The sequence below is a fragment of the Panulirus ornatus genome, chromosome 55, assembly GCF_036320965.1.
Source record: "Panulirus ornatus isolate Po-2019 chromosome 55, ASM3632096v1, whole genome shotgun sequence".
Lineage (NCBI taxonomy): Eukaryota > Metazoa > Arthropoda > Malacostraca > Decapoda > Palinuridae > Panulirus > Panulirus ornatus.
This window is the reverse complement of record NC_092278.1, coordinates 37,478,210-37,492,200: the sequence shown is the minus strand read 5'-3', so window position 1 is coordinate 37,492,200 and position 13,991 is coordinate 37,478,210. Positions and strand designations below refer to the sequence as shown.

Below are 13,991 nucleotides of genomic sequence, written 5' to 3'. Positions count from 1 at the left end.
TCTAAAATGATATGAAGGACAGTCTCTTCAGAATTATCTTTGCCATCTACCACGCTCTGACCAGATACAGGTGCCTTAAGTTTCATGGAGTATGTTCAAAAGACTGTACAATAGCTATAAACCATCTTTCTCAGATAAAACCAGAAGACAGAATCTGTATTCTAGCAATAAAAACAGGAGACAAGGCAAAGGATCCAATTACACATCAAGCATGGGGGCAGGACTACCATATCTTAAGATATTAAGAGGGTTGACTTAGTTTCCCCCCATTCCATACAAAGCCAACACAGTATAGGGTCTGTCCATTCTTAGAGAGCCTACAAGCTTTGAAAAGAACACCTGGTAGGTCCTGTTAACACTAAAAGAGGCCAATTCAACATAGCATTAAGTTTTCACTTCCAGAAAACAAAGTGGACCAAACTGAGGGGCAGAAAGGCAAACTACCTAGCTTCAGCTTTTTAAGAAGGCTTTGATGGAAACATTACATGCAGACCGATGAGGATGTTGGAGACAAGAAGGCCAGTCTAAGGGATATGGCACAGAACAATGCATTTAACCACTTGAAACTTGTAACAATTAATACTACTTGGTGGTTGATTAAGTTTAACAATGCCCTTCCTAAGGAGGGAAGGAATTAGAGTAGGATGTTACTGTTGTCCTTTCTGGGGACAAAGGGAACAAATGTAGCATCACATGGCACCTTTAAATGAAACTACAATTGTTGAGGTTAAGAGGGCTACACTGGTTAACTTTTCCCTACCTGAATCCTTATGGTCTTCATAACATCAAAGGATCTGTTACTACCACAGTCCCTGTCACTAATATCTATATAAGAGTCCCAGACTTTGATGGCTGCTAGCCTCAGAATTAAGGAACATTTCTGCACCAGTAGTGGAAACAGTTGCATCACCTACAACTTATTGCAGAATCCCACTCTAGAAGGAAAGTAATTCTATTTAGTAACAGTAATTCTATTTCCCTCACGGTTCTGTCATACTGCCTACTATTTATCTTCTCTTCATAATTATCATTTCTCTGTATCCTCTTACCTACTTAGTCTTATGCAAATTATTCCACTCTACCTTCTGATGTAAACACCCAAACTACAGCTAAATAAATCCCCAGGACATGATGAAACATATCCCAGATTATCAAAATGACTTCATGGAAGAAATTAACCATTTATTAGGAGAGATATTCAACAAAACATTTTGGTCAGGAGTCATATACAAACTATGGAATATGTCTAATGTAATCTCAGTTTTCAAAAAGTGTACCAGGTCTTTAAACTCAAACTAATGTCAGTAAAGGGGAAGTGGTATAATCATCAGATGAAACTAGAGCCAACTCAGAAAGGAACAATTTGATAAGGACAAATCTTGCCTCCTTATCCTTATCTTTTTCACAAATGTTTTCAAACTGCAAATAAAGATTAAAAGTATGATACTATTTACCTTGGTTTCAGTAAAGTCATTGACAGAATTCCTCATGAGAGACTAAGACAATATAGGTAAATGGCATTAGTTGGGAACTTTTAAACTAAAGTATGGCTGACTGACTGCAAACAGAGGATAACATAAATTAGTATAAACTGAAATGAGGACTGGTGACTAGTAGCATTTTCAAGGAATCCGTCTGGAGACCTTTATTAGTAACATCTGTAAATGACATAAACACAGGTTGCCAGAAATAGTAAACTTGTCGACAAAAAAAAAAAAAAAAAAAAAAAAGGGAGGAAGTTAAATTCAAATGAAGATTTTACAGCACCTATAGGGGACTTTTGCAAATTAGAAGATGGAAAGAAAGATGGCAAATGAAAGTTAATACTAACAACTGTTAAGTGTTAAACATAAGAAGAGAACAAAAGTGTTTACTGTATTATCTTGGCAACACAGATATTGAGAAATCAACATGAGACAAAGATTTACAACCAAGATAAAGCAAATACAGTATGTGGACTTATCTCTGGAAGTGTCAGGTTTAAAATTGTAAATAATATAGTGGAGCTATATCTCTAATGAGGCCTCACCTGAATTGTACATTGCTATTTTTGGCCACAGTATTACAGGGTGGATGTAAGCTCGAGAAAGCATACAGAGGAGGATGACAAAAATTACTCCTGACATTTTAAGTCCTTTCTATCATGATGATATACTAAGAAGACTGGAATATGCATTTTCGAAAAAGATGCAGAGTAAGGGGTTATTTGATCAAATCATACAAAGTATGTGATATACTCAGAATATCCAGTTTAGAAAGAACTGGAAATGTTTTTTAAACTTCATAAATTCAGGTTTAAGAAAGATACAAGAAAACACAGGTTTGGAAACAGAATTTAGACAAGTGGAATAAGTTTCCGAATAGGATAGTGAGTGTGAAACCTATATAATTCTGTAAGCAGAGATTGAACATCTACATTCCATTTGTGAACCTGAATGGGTGTGAATAGGAGCTGCATGGCATGGGCAAACAGGTCTAGTACAGTTTCCTTCCATTTTTAAATTATGTTCATAATCAACATACCACAGGTTTAAGAAGCATCCCCTGATTCCTCCTGTCTCTCTCACTCACTGCCACAGTGATAAGCTAATGCAGGTTTCTACCATCCACTTCATTTTCACAACTAAAAGAGAAAAAACTACTTCTGGTAAAAGTCTGGTTGATCTGTTATAATGTGAGCTTGAATACTGACCACTATGTGGGCATAGCATGGGATGTATAAAGTAATCTACAAAAAATGAAAGCCATAACAGTATTTTCATGCCTTTATTATTATTTCAGGGATTCAGTTCATCACAAAAGAGTGGAAAGATTTTGTTTGGTGTTTTTTTCAGTGCATAATATTCACAAGGAAAAGCAAACTTTTCAGGTACAAACCAGATCATTTATTGACACAAAAGAAAATGCAAAATCATTTGAGATAACACAAGGCATCCATATGTGATGTCATGGCCATAAGTATCACTGTCAGCAAGTGCATGACACTACAGCTGCTAGTATCACCCTTAGCCTGTGTGTGACAATGCAGTCACCTGTATCATCCTCAGCCAGTGTATGACACTGCAGCTGCTAATATCACCCTTAGCCTGTGTGTGATGCTGCAGCCACTAGTATCACCCTCAATGAGAGTGATGTGGAAGACACCAGTATTACCCCCAGCCAGCATGTGGGGCTGTAGCAACCAGTGTCACATTTAGCCAGCATGTGATGCTGCAGCCACTAGTATCACCAGCTAATGAGTGACGCAGTAGCCATGAAGTTTCTTACCACTGTGTAACACAGTGGCCACGAAGTTTACCCTCACCACTCTGTGTCGCAATCATCGCCCTCATTGTCACTTAAGACACGTTTCTGTCTCCTTGCTAAACCACAATGCATTTAGATCTACACAACATTCACATGTAATAATACTTGATTGCTCAGTCTCCTTTGTTTCATATCACTTTAGTAATCATTTTTAATGTAAAGACATCTCACATGGCATAAAGTTAGACATGGAATGGTGACAAACCATAATGTTAAGATTACCAAGAAAAGCTTCAAATTTCATCTTTAATATCAATATACTCCATTTCCTCTGCCTTTATAGATGACTGAGGAGTAAGAACTGTCTGAGGTGAGCATGTCTTCCAGATGGAAGTGTCTGCACCCCTGTCATCTTCCTGTTTCACTTCAGCACCAAAAAACTTCCTGTCACACTGACTTTCAATGTGGGGTGTCAAACTACCTTCCTGACTGAAACCTTCGCCGCAGGGTGAACACATAAATGACTTCTCTGCCATGTGAACTTTCTTGTGTATCACTAAACTGTTCTTGGGGAAGAATGCTCTCCGGCATTCTGAAGACTGGAATGGTGTCTCATCTGTGTGAACTTTTGTGTGCTTTGCTAAATTGCTTTTTCGGGAGAAACATTTACAACATTTCAAACACTGGTATCGTTTCTCGCCGGTGTGAACTCTAAGATGTCTTACTAAATCACCCCTTTGAGAAAACTGTTTTTGGCATTCTGAACATTGGTATGGCTTCTCGCCTGTATGAACTCTCAGATGTCTTACTAAATCACCTCTTTGAGAAAACTGTTTTTGACATTCTGAACACTGGTATGGCTTCTCACCTGTGTGGACTCTCAGATGTGTCACCAAAGTACTTTTATCAGAGAAACAATCCTGACATTCTGAACACTGGTATGGTTTCTCGCCTGTATGAACTCTCAGGTGTCTCACTAAAGCACTATTATGACAAAAAACTCCTTGGCACTTTGAACACTGGTATGGCTTCTCACCTGTGTGAACTCTCAGATGTGTCACTAAAGTACTTTTATCAGAGAAACAATCCTGACATTCTAAACACTGGTATGGCTTCTCACCTGTGTGAACCCTCAGGTGTGTCACTAAACTACTTTTTTCAAAAAAAGTTTTTTGACATTCTGGACACTGATATGGTTTCTCACCAGTGTGAACTCTCAGGTGTTTCACTAAAGCGCTATTACGAAAAAAAGCTCTTTGACATTCTGAACAATGGTACGGCTTGTCACCTGTGTGAACTCTCAGGTGTGTATTCAAATCAACTTTTCTAGAAAAAGATTTTTGACAATCTGGACACTTATATGGCTTTTGCCCAATGTGAATATTCAAATGTGTCTTTAAATCACTTTTTCTGGAAAAACATTTTTCACAATCTGAGCACTTATACGGCTTTTGCCCAGTGTGAACCTTCATGTGCGACACTAAACTACTCTTACGGGAGAAGGTACTCTGACATTCTGAACACTGATGTGGCTTCTCAAAGGCATGTGTTTTCATGTGCCTCTGAAGATAGACATGTTTTGTAAAGCTTCTCTGACAATCAGGACATTTGAAGGCTTTTTCTCTTGTGTTTATGACCTTTTGTCTCCTGCTGTCAAAACTGTTTAAGGAAGTTTTGTTGCACGGAGAGTATGACCCTGGTTGTTTCTCCATGAGGCAGTCTTCTGTATCACCACAATACATTTATAACACAGTGTAGCTCACTCTGTTAGTCCACAACTGCTGCTCGTGACACCATCAGATGCTAAATAAGTGAACAACAGGGGTGAAGTGCCTGACCCTGGTAGAGTATGTGGGATGTAAAGCCAACAAATCCCAGGTCACATGTGGTGAGGTGAACTGGCCATGACCCGTGTGTAGTGGAGTGACCCCTGACCTCACACCTGTCTTCTCCAGGATCACAGAAGCACCCATCAGGGAGGTCAGGCACCATCCAGGTGAGACACCACACTGTTAAGCAAACGGTATTGTTTTACCTCTGGTAATACTATCTACAGTATGACACTACTATATCTATGGCATTGAGTTTGGATAAAATAGGAAAAGCTAATACTAGTAATTCTTTTAGAATGTTTGTACTGGTACATATGTTATGTGTTCGTCTATCATTAGGATTGATATCTAATAGTAACTTTTATATGAGAAACTCTAGATAAGTACATATACACACATATATAGAAAAGTAGACATGAGGAACATGGAATGGATGACCTACAGAACATTGAATGGTTGACCAGAAAGGGTAAGGTAAGGTGTAAGTGACCTTTCCTTTTATCTGATTAAGGATATTAGGTTCACCACAGCACACCTTTGAGACTTTGTCTCATCAGTATCAAACGGGTATATTCATATCTTATCATATAATCAATCCATACTGTTATTTAGGTTCAAAATGCATGTAATCTAAATGAGAAAGGATTCTACAATAAGCAGCATGCTAGGTTATAAACGTCTTGATTTCCTGATTTTTTGGGTGTAAATATTTTTCTGTTAACACAAACATTCTACATCTCCGGATGAGAGTGATTTTTCTGGACAGAAATTCAATCTAGCAATAGTAAATCCTCTTAGTCCCGTTCTCAGTAATTTATTCATGGAATACTTAGAGAACAACATCCTAACTTTTATCTGTAACCATAACAAAATTTGGTTAAGATACATTAACAATGTGTGGTCCTTGTGGCCATCTTTCCAAGATTGTGATATTTTCTTAATGAGTTAAGATTCTCCTCACCATCAAGTTTAAGATTAGATGAGAACACGAAGGCAGATTGCCCTTCCTTGATGAGATAATAATTGGGGAATTAGCTCACTTATCCTTTAAAATCCACATTAAGCTTACCAGTGCTGAAAGTAACATTTATCATTTTTCAGGGTAAGGGAAAACTTTATCCCAGCTCCATATGTGGTGTGTAGGAACAGTTACCCAGTGCTACATCTGGTTTGCGAGGGACAAAATGCCCATGTATTAAGCGTGATGTGTGAAGGAATGCCAGATCCCAGCACAGGTATAGGACTGGTATGTGAAGGTACAGTATCCTCATCCTGGTACAAGCCTGTGGTGTGTGGGACATAGTACTACCTGCCAGGTCTGGTATGTAAGGAACAAGGTACCTCAGTGCCAGTGCAATACTGGTGAGTGTAAGATAAAATGTCTTAGTGTCAGATGTCAGGGTCTGTTTCTTCCCCAGCACCAAGAAGGCAGCAGATTTTACTTACTTTATGACACATATTAGGTTCCGTTTGTAAAGAAGCTGTGGTTCCCATTTCCTATTTAACTAATAATTTCCAATCCAAGCTGAATGTGCTCCAGCTCCATGATCATATAAAACTTTTTCTCACGTCTTCCGATACTGCATCACCATTTTATTTATTCTGTAATGCCTCCGCAATTCTATTGCAGATGCATGATCTTTTACATTAAAGGCCTCTGGGTGCTTGAGGCAGCTTCAATCTAGCTAGGCAATAGGAAACTGTTCTAACATCTTCAACAAATATTTAAATGGTGGTGCTAGAGATATATAACTTCTTAACTTTTCTGATTAACACCAAACTATTTAACCTTTATGAGACAAAACTAAAGACCAATCAACCCTTCCTGAGAATGAGTCTGTTGTAATTGTTACAACTGGAGTTTTACAATTTTTTACATGCACAGCTCAAAAGGCCTGTCTTACTGCAGAATGCATGAGACATAGTCAATGGATCTTTGGAAATTCACTGGTGTAATCAAATGTAAACTTTTATTCCTTACCATTCTGAAAGTTGTCTGCATTCGTTTTAGCTACATTAATCACAGGCTCAAGATATCTATAGTGACTTGTACCGCTTCCATTAGAATTCTAACTAGGGCAGGCATATTTCTGAGCATTGCAGTTAATAACACAAAACAGAGTGAATAAAAATGTTTATAATAACAACAAAGATTAAGGCAAGCTAGGAAAGTGTACAAGTTAGATAATATAACAGTAATCTATATAGTGCAAAAAGGAGGGGTAAAGCTTAGGGGAAAATTCCAGTGTAGGGAAACCATGAAAAGCTGCAAATAGTGGAAAAAAAAATTGCTATTGGAAATGTGGGAAAAATATGTATCTTCTCATTTACTAAACATCTACATGGAAGGAGTTGTACAAGAAACTGATTACTAAAATAGTACAAATTGAAAATATGTATAAATGTTAATGAAAGCTCTGATCATTGAAAGCAGATGGTTACATGCTAACTGGTAAAACTGCAAAATTACAGGGCACTTTAGAACTGTGAGAGTTAGGAACTTCAATAACGGATGTACAATTATTGTAAGCTGTAGAATGAAATCTGGAATACTGTTACTTAAAGGTAACAAGAGGAGCTGGTATATCTACCTTTGTCTAAAGTCATGAATCTAACTTTAAAATAAGAATTTCACCTAGTAAACATACAGTACAATTTGAAGAATATTACGACAAAAAATGTGATTTGGAATGCATTTTTTTTTTATCATGCAATAAATATGGTACAGTAAGTTGATATTGGAATGGGCTAAGTGGATCAAAAAATATGTTTAATCAACAAAAAAGAAAAATCGGTGAAACATTTCCAGAAATCAGCAGCCTACGAAATCCAACCTAACTTACCCTACAGTAGAAATATACAAATATTCAAATATCAAAGCATCTGTATCATTCATCTGCCAAATGATTAACATATGCACAGAAACATGCTTGTGCACTGAACACACTATGCTAACAACACCCAGTAACTGGTTGTAAACATAAATGAAATTAAGTTCTTGCCAGAAAATAAACAGACTTAACTTACTTCTCTTAAAGCAGTTTTTTATGCTGAATTGACTTGACATGCTTATTTTTTTCGGAGATATATGCATCACTAAATTGTAGCCCACTAGTTCTTGAAGTGGGTAGCCCTGTATTACCCACTGCCACATAATAATGAAGCATTTCCCAAAAATTTATTACCACAATCAAAATAAAAATGCCTCAAAATCTATACTTGTAAAATAAATCTTTGAATAGTCCAATGGTTCACTAGCATTTACTCAATATTTACCAATCATAAAACAACGATCATATTTTGCAAATATCACCGAAAATACATTAAATCATCGCTGCCTGGGTGAAGTATTCAAAGTTTCTAATGAAATTCAAAATTTTTTTGCAAACTTTTCTGCTATCTAACCCCATATTTTCCCTGATAACAGATATAAAATGGGAAAGAGGAGCTTGAAATAATCAGGGATGAAATTCCAAGTTAGCAGTGTCATAATGGCAAAGATGAGTTTTGGAAGGATAGTAAAAATAACATACCATGTAAAAACTGAAGGGATGAAATGATGAAATAAAAAATGAAGGGAAAGGATACAGTTAGCGAGTAAGGGATTTACAGTCACTTACAAGCGAAAATGCATGAAGATATACAACGTACATACATAAGGATGCAGAAAGAATATTACTGACGAGTCAACCTGCTTACCAAAGGTATTGTGAAATTGCCTACACTAATTTGAACATCAAATTTGTGTTTCCTGAATCAAACTATTACAGTACTAATACTGTACCTCATTATTACAGTAACCAACATATAACAATATCAAAACATATAGCACAGAAAAAACAAAAGTACAACAGTGCTAAAATGAGATTTACAAAAAAAAAAAAAAAAGGCTATTATGAAAATGCAATCACCAGGTTCAGTGGATTACAAAAATAAAATATATGGTCCCCTTAGAGGTGCATATAGCAAGCACTGTCCTTAAACATGCCTGATGCAACCAGCAAAAACAAAGAAAATGGGAACTAAAATTTACTCCCATAGTCAATGAGCAGTTTTTTCTTATATATCATTATTCACCTTCACAAAACCAAACAAAATTATGGTTTACTTAAACGAAACCCTGAGTAACACCAAGTAGGAAAACCAGAACAGCAACCTTCAACTTTCAGTGTGTTGGGGTAAGTAACACTGACATGACTTTACTTTTTACCATCATTCTGACAATCTATTACAACACACTTCCATTTGCATGATATTTCTGTTTAACAACTCAAACCCACTCGGGTTAACTTAATGTTTAAGTATGCAACAATCATGTCTGCTACTTTTTCTTTTATAGTAGCCCTTACAATGTACATCTTTCAGATGAAAGGATACTTAGGATTTTCAAAAGGGCATCTCTTCAAACTTCAGGAGAGACCTACCATTAAATATCAGTGTTGCATTCTCAATCATTCAAGCTAAATTTCAACAACAGAAATGCTCCATTTTCACAATAGTTATTTCATAATGATAGTGGGCCATTTACTTTGCCAGTTAGTTGGTACTAGTGGGTCAAACATTGAGCTTACAACAAAATTATTATCCGTTTAAATGAAGGAAAGATACATCCATGGTCAAAGTCCCCCTTCCCCACATCCTGGGGCTGTGTTAGGTTGATTGCTCTAACTTCTTCAACCCATTCACAATGGCCAAATCGAATACATCCCTTTATCTAATTTTCTGTTAGCTGGCCAGGGTGTATAAACTACAAATATTTTTATTGCCTGCCTTTGCCTAGAGCCATAACATACATCCATTAATGTTAGTGGTGCACCCTACACCATTAACAGATGCTTAGTACTTATATTTCTAGCTTCAAAAATTACCACCTGACAGTAATCCTGGCATACAGCACAGTACATCACACAGCAAAGCAGAATAAGATAAAGGGTGCACAGCACAAATACATGTTTCACCAGGGAGGACAGTATCATGTTTAGAATAAACAATACCAAATAATACCAAACTGGGTATTCTACGCTGATTAGTGTTTGTGCATGCTATTTTAGCCTACCCAAGTGCCTTGCCCTTTTTCAGATTTGTAGAAGGAGCCTTTTCCTTTATCAACAAGGCAGGAGAGCTTTAGTACTTATCCAAACAAAAAAAATTGCCAACACAATTATATAGGTTTTAGAATATCTTAGTAATTTTGCTAAAACTAAATAACTGCTGGCAAACAAACACCTCAGACCTACAAGAATCTTAAGCAGCTTTTTCTTATTCATCTGACTGACCATACTTATTTTTATTTTAATTATATTAATTAGGTTAGGTAAGTAAGGTTTGTTATATCTGTCCAGCAAAACTCATTCAATATTTACCAAAAAATCAATTTACGATGATTAAAAAATATGCCCTAATTGTGGCCAAATTGTGCCCTTTATATTTGCATTATCACACATAGCTACCCTTTTTCAACATTATTGCCATTTTTTTGTACTGTACACCTTGCCCTTATAAAATCCTAAGAAAAACACAATAGGAGAAAATCCCAGTACCTTGGACATTTGAGACTTCTGCAGTGGAACAGTTAATCCAACACTTCGCCTAAGTCATGGGGCGACATGGAAAAGCTCCTCGATTGCCCTAATGAACTTAGTGTAATCAAAATTGATCTTTTCTCATCAGAATTAACATTTTCAGAAAACTTTTCTATAAGAGGAAATGCAGTATGAGGTTGATATAAAGGAAAATAATCTATCATAGTTAGTAACATACTATTTGACCCACCACTGCCAATTAGTTGGCAAAGAAGTTTCTGCATAAACTTGTATGCTAAGAAATGGTGTCATGTATCTATGTTCTGTAATGTTAAATATATACATAGACAAAAAAGTAGAACGCATTCTAACACTTAAACCTCTACCCTCATGAACTACCATAAAACATGAACAAAGCAAAGAAATCCTACCACTACCAGATGAATGTCATTTTCATTAAGTCTTTTAACACAATGCCAGTTGATTTGGTCACCTATATGAGAAAGGGTTCATTAAACATTAGACTATACAAGTGGGTGCCATATGTGTGGCTTGGGTTCATTATACACTAGACAATACAAGTGGGTGTCATTTGTGCAGCCACACCCTTTGGGATGAAATAATTATGAGAAATACATATGACAAATTCAAAAAAGGAAACCTCTAACATCATAAAAGCTGCTTATATATAAAACTATTATTTTAGTAAAAAGGTAAAACCAATCATGACTTTTTCAACGATAAGTGCTGTACATAGTAATCAATGCTGGGAAGTGAGAAATATATCTATATACATAATGTTTTACTTCGAACTGATTACATGTTGAATTTGTTATTGATGTACGGTCCTATCCAAACTCAAACAAAAAAATTCATAAACGGCTATGAAAGATGTTGATCTCTGAAGATATATATATATCTCTACTGGTACAATATATGGCCAAAATATAAAAATCCTCATACCTAGATAAATGGATTATGGTATATATTTCATATGCAAAACACGTAAACACCCAGTAAATCAACTATCTGTCAACTGCAAATATTTATCTTTACAACAACTTTAAAAACTAAAAAAAATATGCAAGTTCTACCATCAGAAACAATGCACAAGTAAAAAAAATGACATAACCAAAAACTTTTAAATGTATGACTTCAAATTTGAAGTCCAATATAAAAGGCCAAAGGACTGTCACAATGCATGGGAATGTTTCTTGTTCTCCAGAGAAAATAATATGAGTGACTACTGCAGAGACAGAAGACACCTTAGTGGGTGTTACCATAAGCTGACGTTGGGAAAAACTGATCATGGGTTCTGAGGGCATTTAATAATATGACATTTTGGTCCATGTTGCAATCACATATGACACCAGGAAGTGGCTGTCTCTTGCCACAAGTAAGAAAACCTCTCATCTTAATCTTCCATTACGAGTTAGTGTTCTATATGTCTTCCACCACCTAACCTTTAATAACACTATAACTAACCCAAATAGCATGAACCATCCTTAGCACTTGAATGATGTAATGCAGTCCCTATGGCTAAACCCCGAATAATAGAAGAAGAAAATGACCTCAGGTATAAATAGACCTAAATAACACCTGGACTTGACTCAGTAAGGCCTGAGCTAGGGCCAGGTATATGATCACATCATCACATGTTGGACTACATCTACCCTTAATTATACAAAGACTATAAATGAAAGGTAACAAACTGGCTACTACTACCTTGCACTACATACAGGTAACGACCCTTAATAGGTGACCCAAGACTATAAAGGAAAGGCAGCAAAGTGGCTGCTACCACCTGGACGTGTGACGACACCAACCAACGAACAAACGTTGGCAACACTCGTCACTCAGGTGGGTCTGATGACGTCATATTGTGGCCCCGGCCGATCTTATCCATGTGTCATAATTACTCATACATATGACCCGGGACGATCTTATCCATGTGTCATAATTACTCATACATATGACCGGGGACGATCTTATCCATGTGTCATAATTACTCATACATATTATGACCGGGGCCGATCTTATCCATGTGTCATAATTACTCAAACATATTATGACAGGGGCCGATCTTATCCATGTATCATACTCATACATATCATGGCCGGGGCCGATCTTATCCATGTGTCATAATTACTCATATATATTATGACCGGGGATGATCTTATCCATGTGTCATAATTACTCATTCATATTATGACCGGGGGCCGATCTTATCCATGTGTCATAATTACTCATACATATTATGACCGGGGGCCGATCTTATCCATGTGTCATAATTACTCATACATATTATGACCAGGGCCGATCTTATCCATGTGTCATAATCACTCACACATATCTCACATTCCTCGCCAATTTCCACAGGATAGAGAAATAAGGTGTGCTTTTATTATGAGGTTGGTGAGATAATCATAAATATAAGATTTTCATTTTTACGTATGAATCTTTTCCTTGTGCTTTGTAATGTTTGCACTTTTTATGTTATCTACAACTTTGTTTATGCTTCCTGTATGATATTGCATTATTTTTACTTACAACTTTGTTCATGCACGTTTGAATTGAGTGAATAATTATGATTAGATTTTGATATACTAAGATGTATGTAATTCATAACTTAAATGTTTTCTTGTACTGTGCAATATGAAAAGTAGGCCAATAAAACTGACATGAATGAATCAACATTTTGTTAAATTATCCTTAAATATATAATGTTTAAAATATTCAAAAATTCATCTAGCGGTATGTGGAGGATCCTCTTGTGTAACACCAAGACTCTTAAAAATAGGTCCTGTCTGGGATAACTGTGATGATAAAGTAGCAATTGACATCCAATTCATCAAGCTATTTTTCTCACTGTATAGATAAGAACTTATAAACAACTGTTTATCAGTTGGGTTGGGTTGGGTTAGGTTAGTTTAGTTAGGTTAGGTTGTTAGTTTAGGTTAGGCGTTAGGTTGGTTAGGTTACGTTTTAGATTAAGTTAGGTTAGGTTACTTTTTAGGTTAGGTTAAGTTAGGTTTTAGGTTAGGTTTTAGGTTAGATTATGTTAGGTTAGGTTTTAAGTTAGCGTAGGTTAGGTTTCAGGTTAGGTTAGGTGTTAGGTTAGGTTAGGTTTTAGGTTAGGTTAAGTATAGTAGAAGAAAATCTGAAGGTACAGCAGAGGACAACTTGAAGGTACAACATCAGAAAACCCGGAGGAGGAGGAGGAAACAGTTTGGAGGTGCAGCAAAAGACAACCTGGAGGTACAGCAGAAGACAACCTGGGGGTGAAGCAAACAGCTTGAAGGTACAGCAGAAGACAACCTGTAGGTATAGCAGAAGACAACCTGGAGGTGCAGCAGAAGACAACCTGAAGATGGAGCAGAAGACAACCTGG

At 36.5% G+C, this 13,991-nt stretch overlaps 2 protein-coding genes across 4 annotated transcripts in view; both read right to left on the bottom strand.

Moving 5' to 3' along the window:
* The window catches only part of LOC139765708 (uncharacterized), an 82,045-nt gene that overhangs the window by 66,236 nt on the left and 1,818 nt on the right, over positions 1-13,991 (bottom strand). The window lies entirely within an intron of this gene.
* LOC139765710 (uncharacterized) lies at positions 2,871-12,439 on the bottom strand. Of its 2 annotated transcripts, none has more exons than XM_071693493.1 (2): positions 12,326-12,439; positions 2,871-5,255 (listed from the first exon to the last, which is right to left on the bottom strand). In XM_071693493.1, exon 2 carries the CDS (start codon positions 4,986-4,988, stop codon positions 3,540-3,542), a length of 1,449 nt encoding a protein of 482 aa, XP_071549594.1. In that variant the 5' UTR covers positions 4,989-5,255; positions 12,326-12,439; the 3' UTR covers positions 2,871-3,539. The 2 variants fall into 2 exon arrangements, with proteins under 2 accessions (XP_071549594.1, XP_071549596.1); XM_071693495.1 differs by having other exon boundaries at positions 12,323-12,421.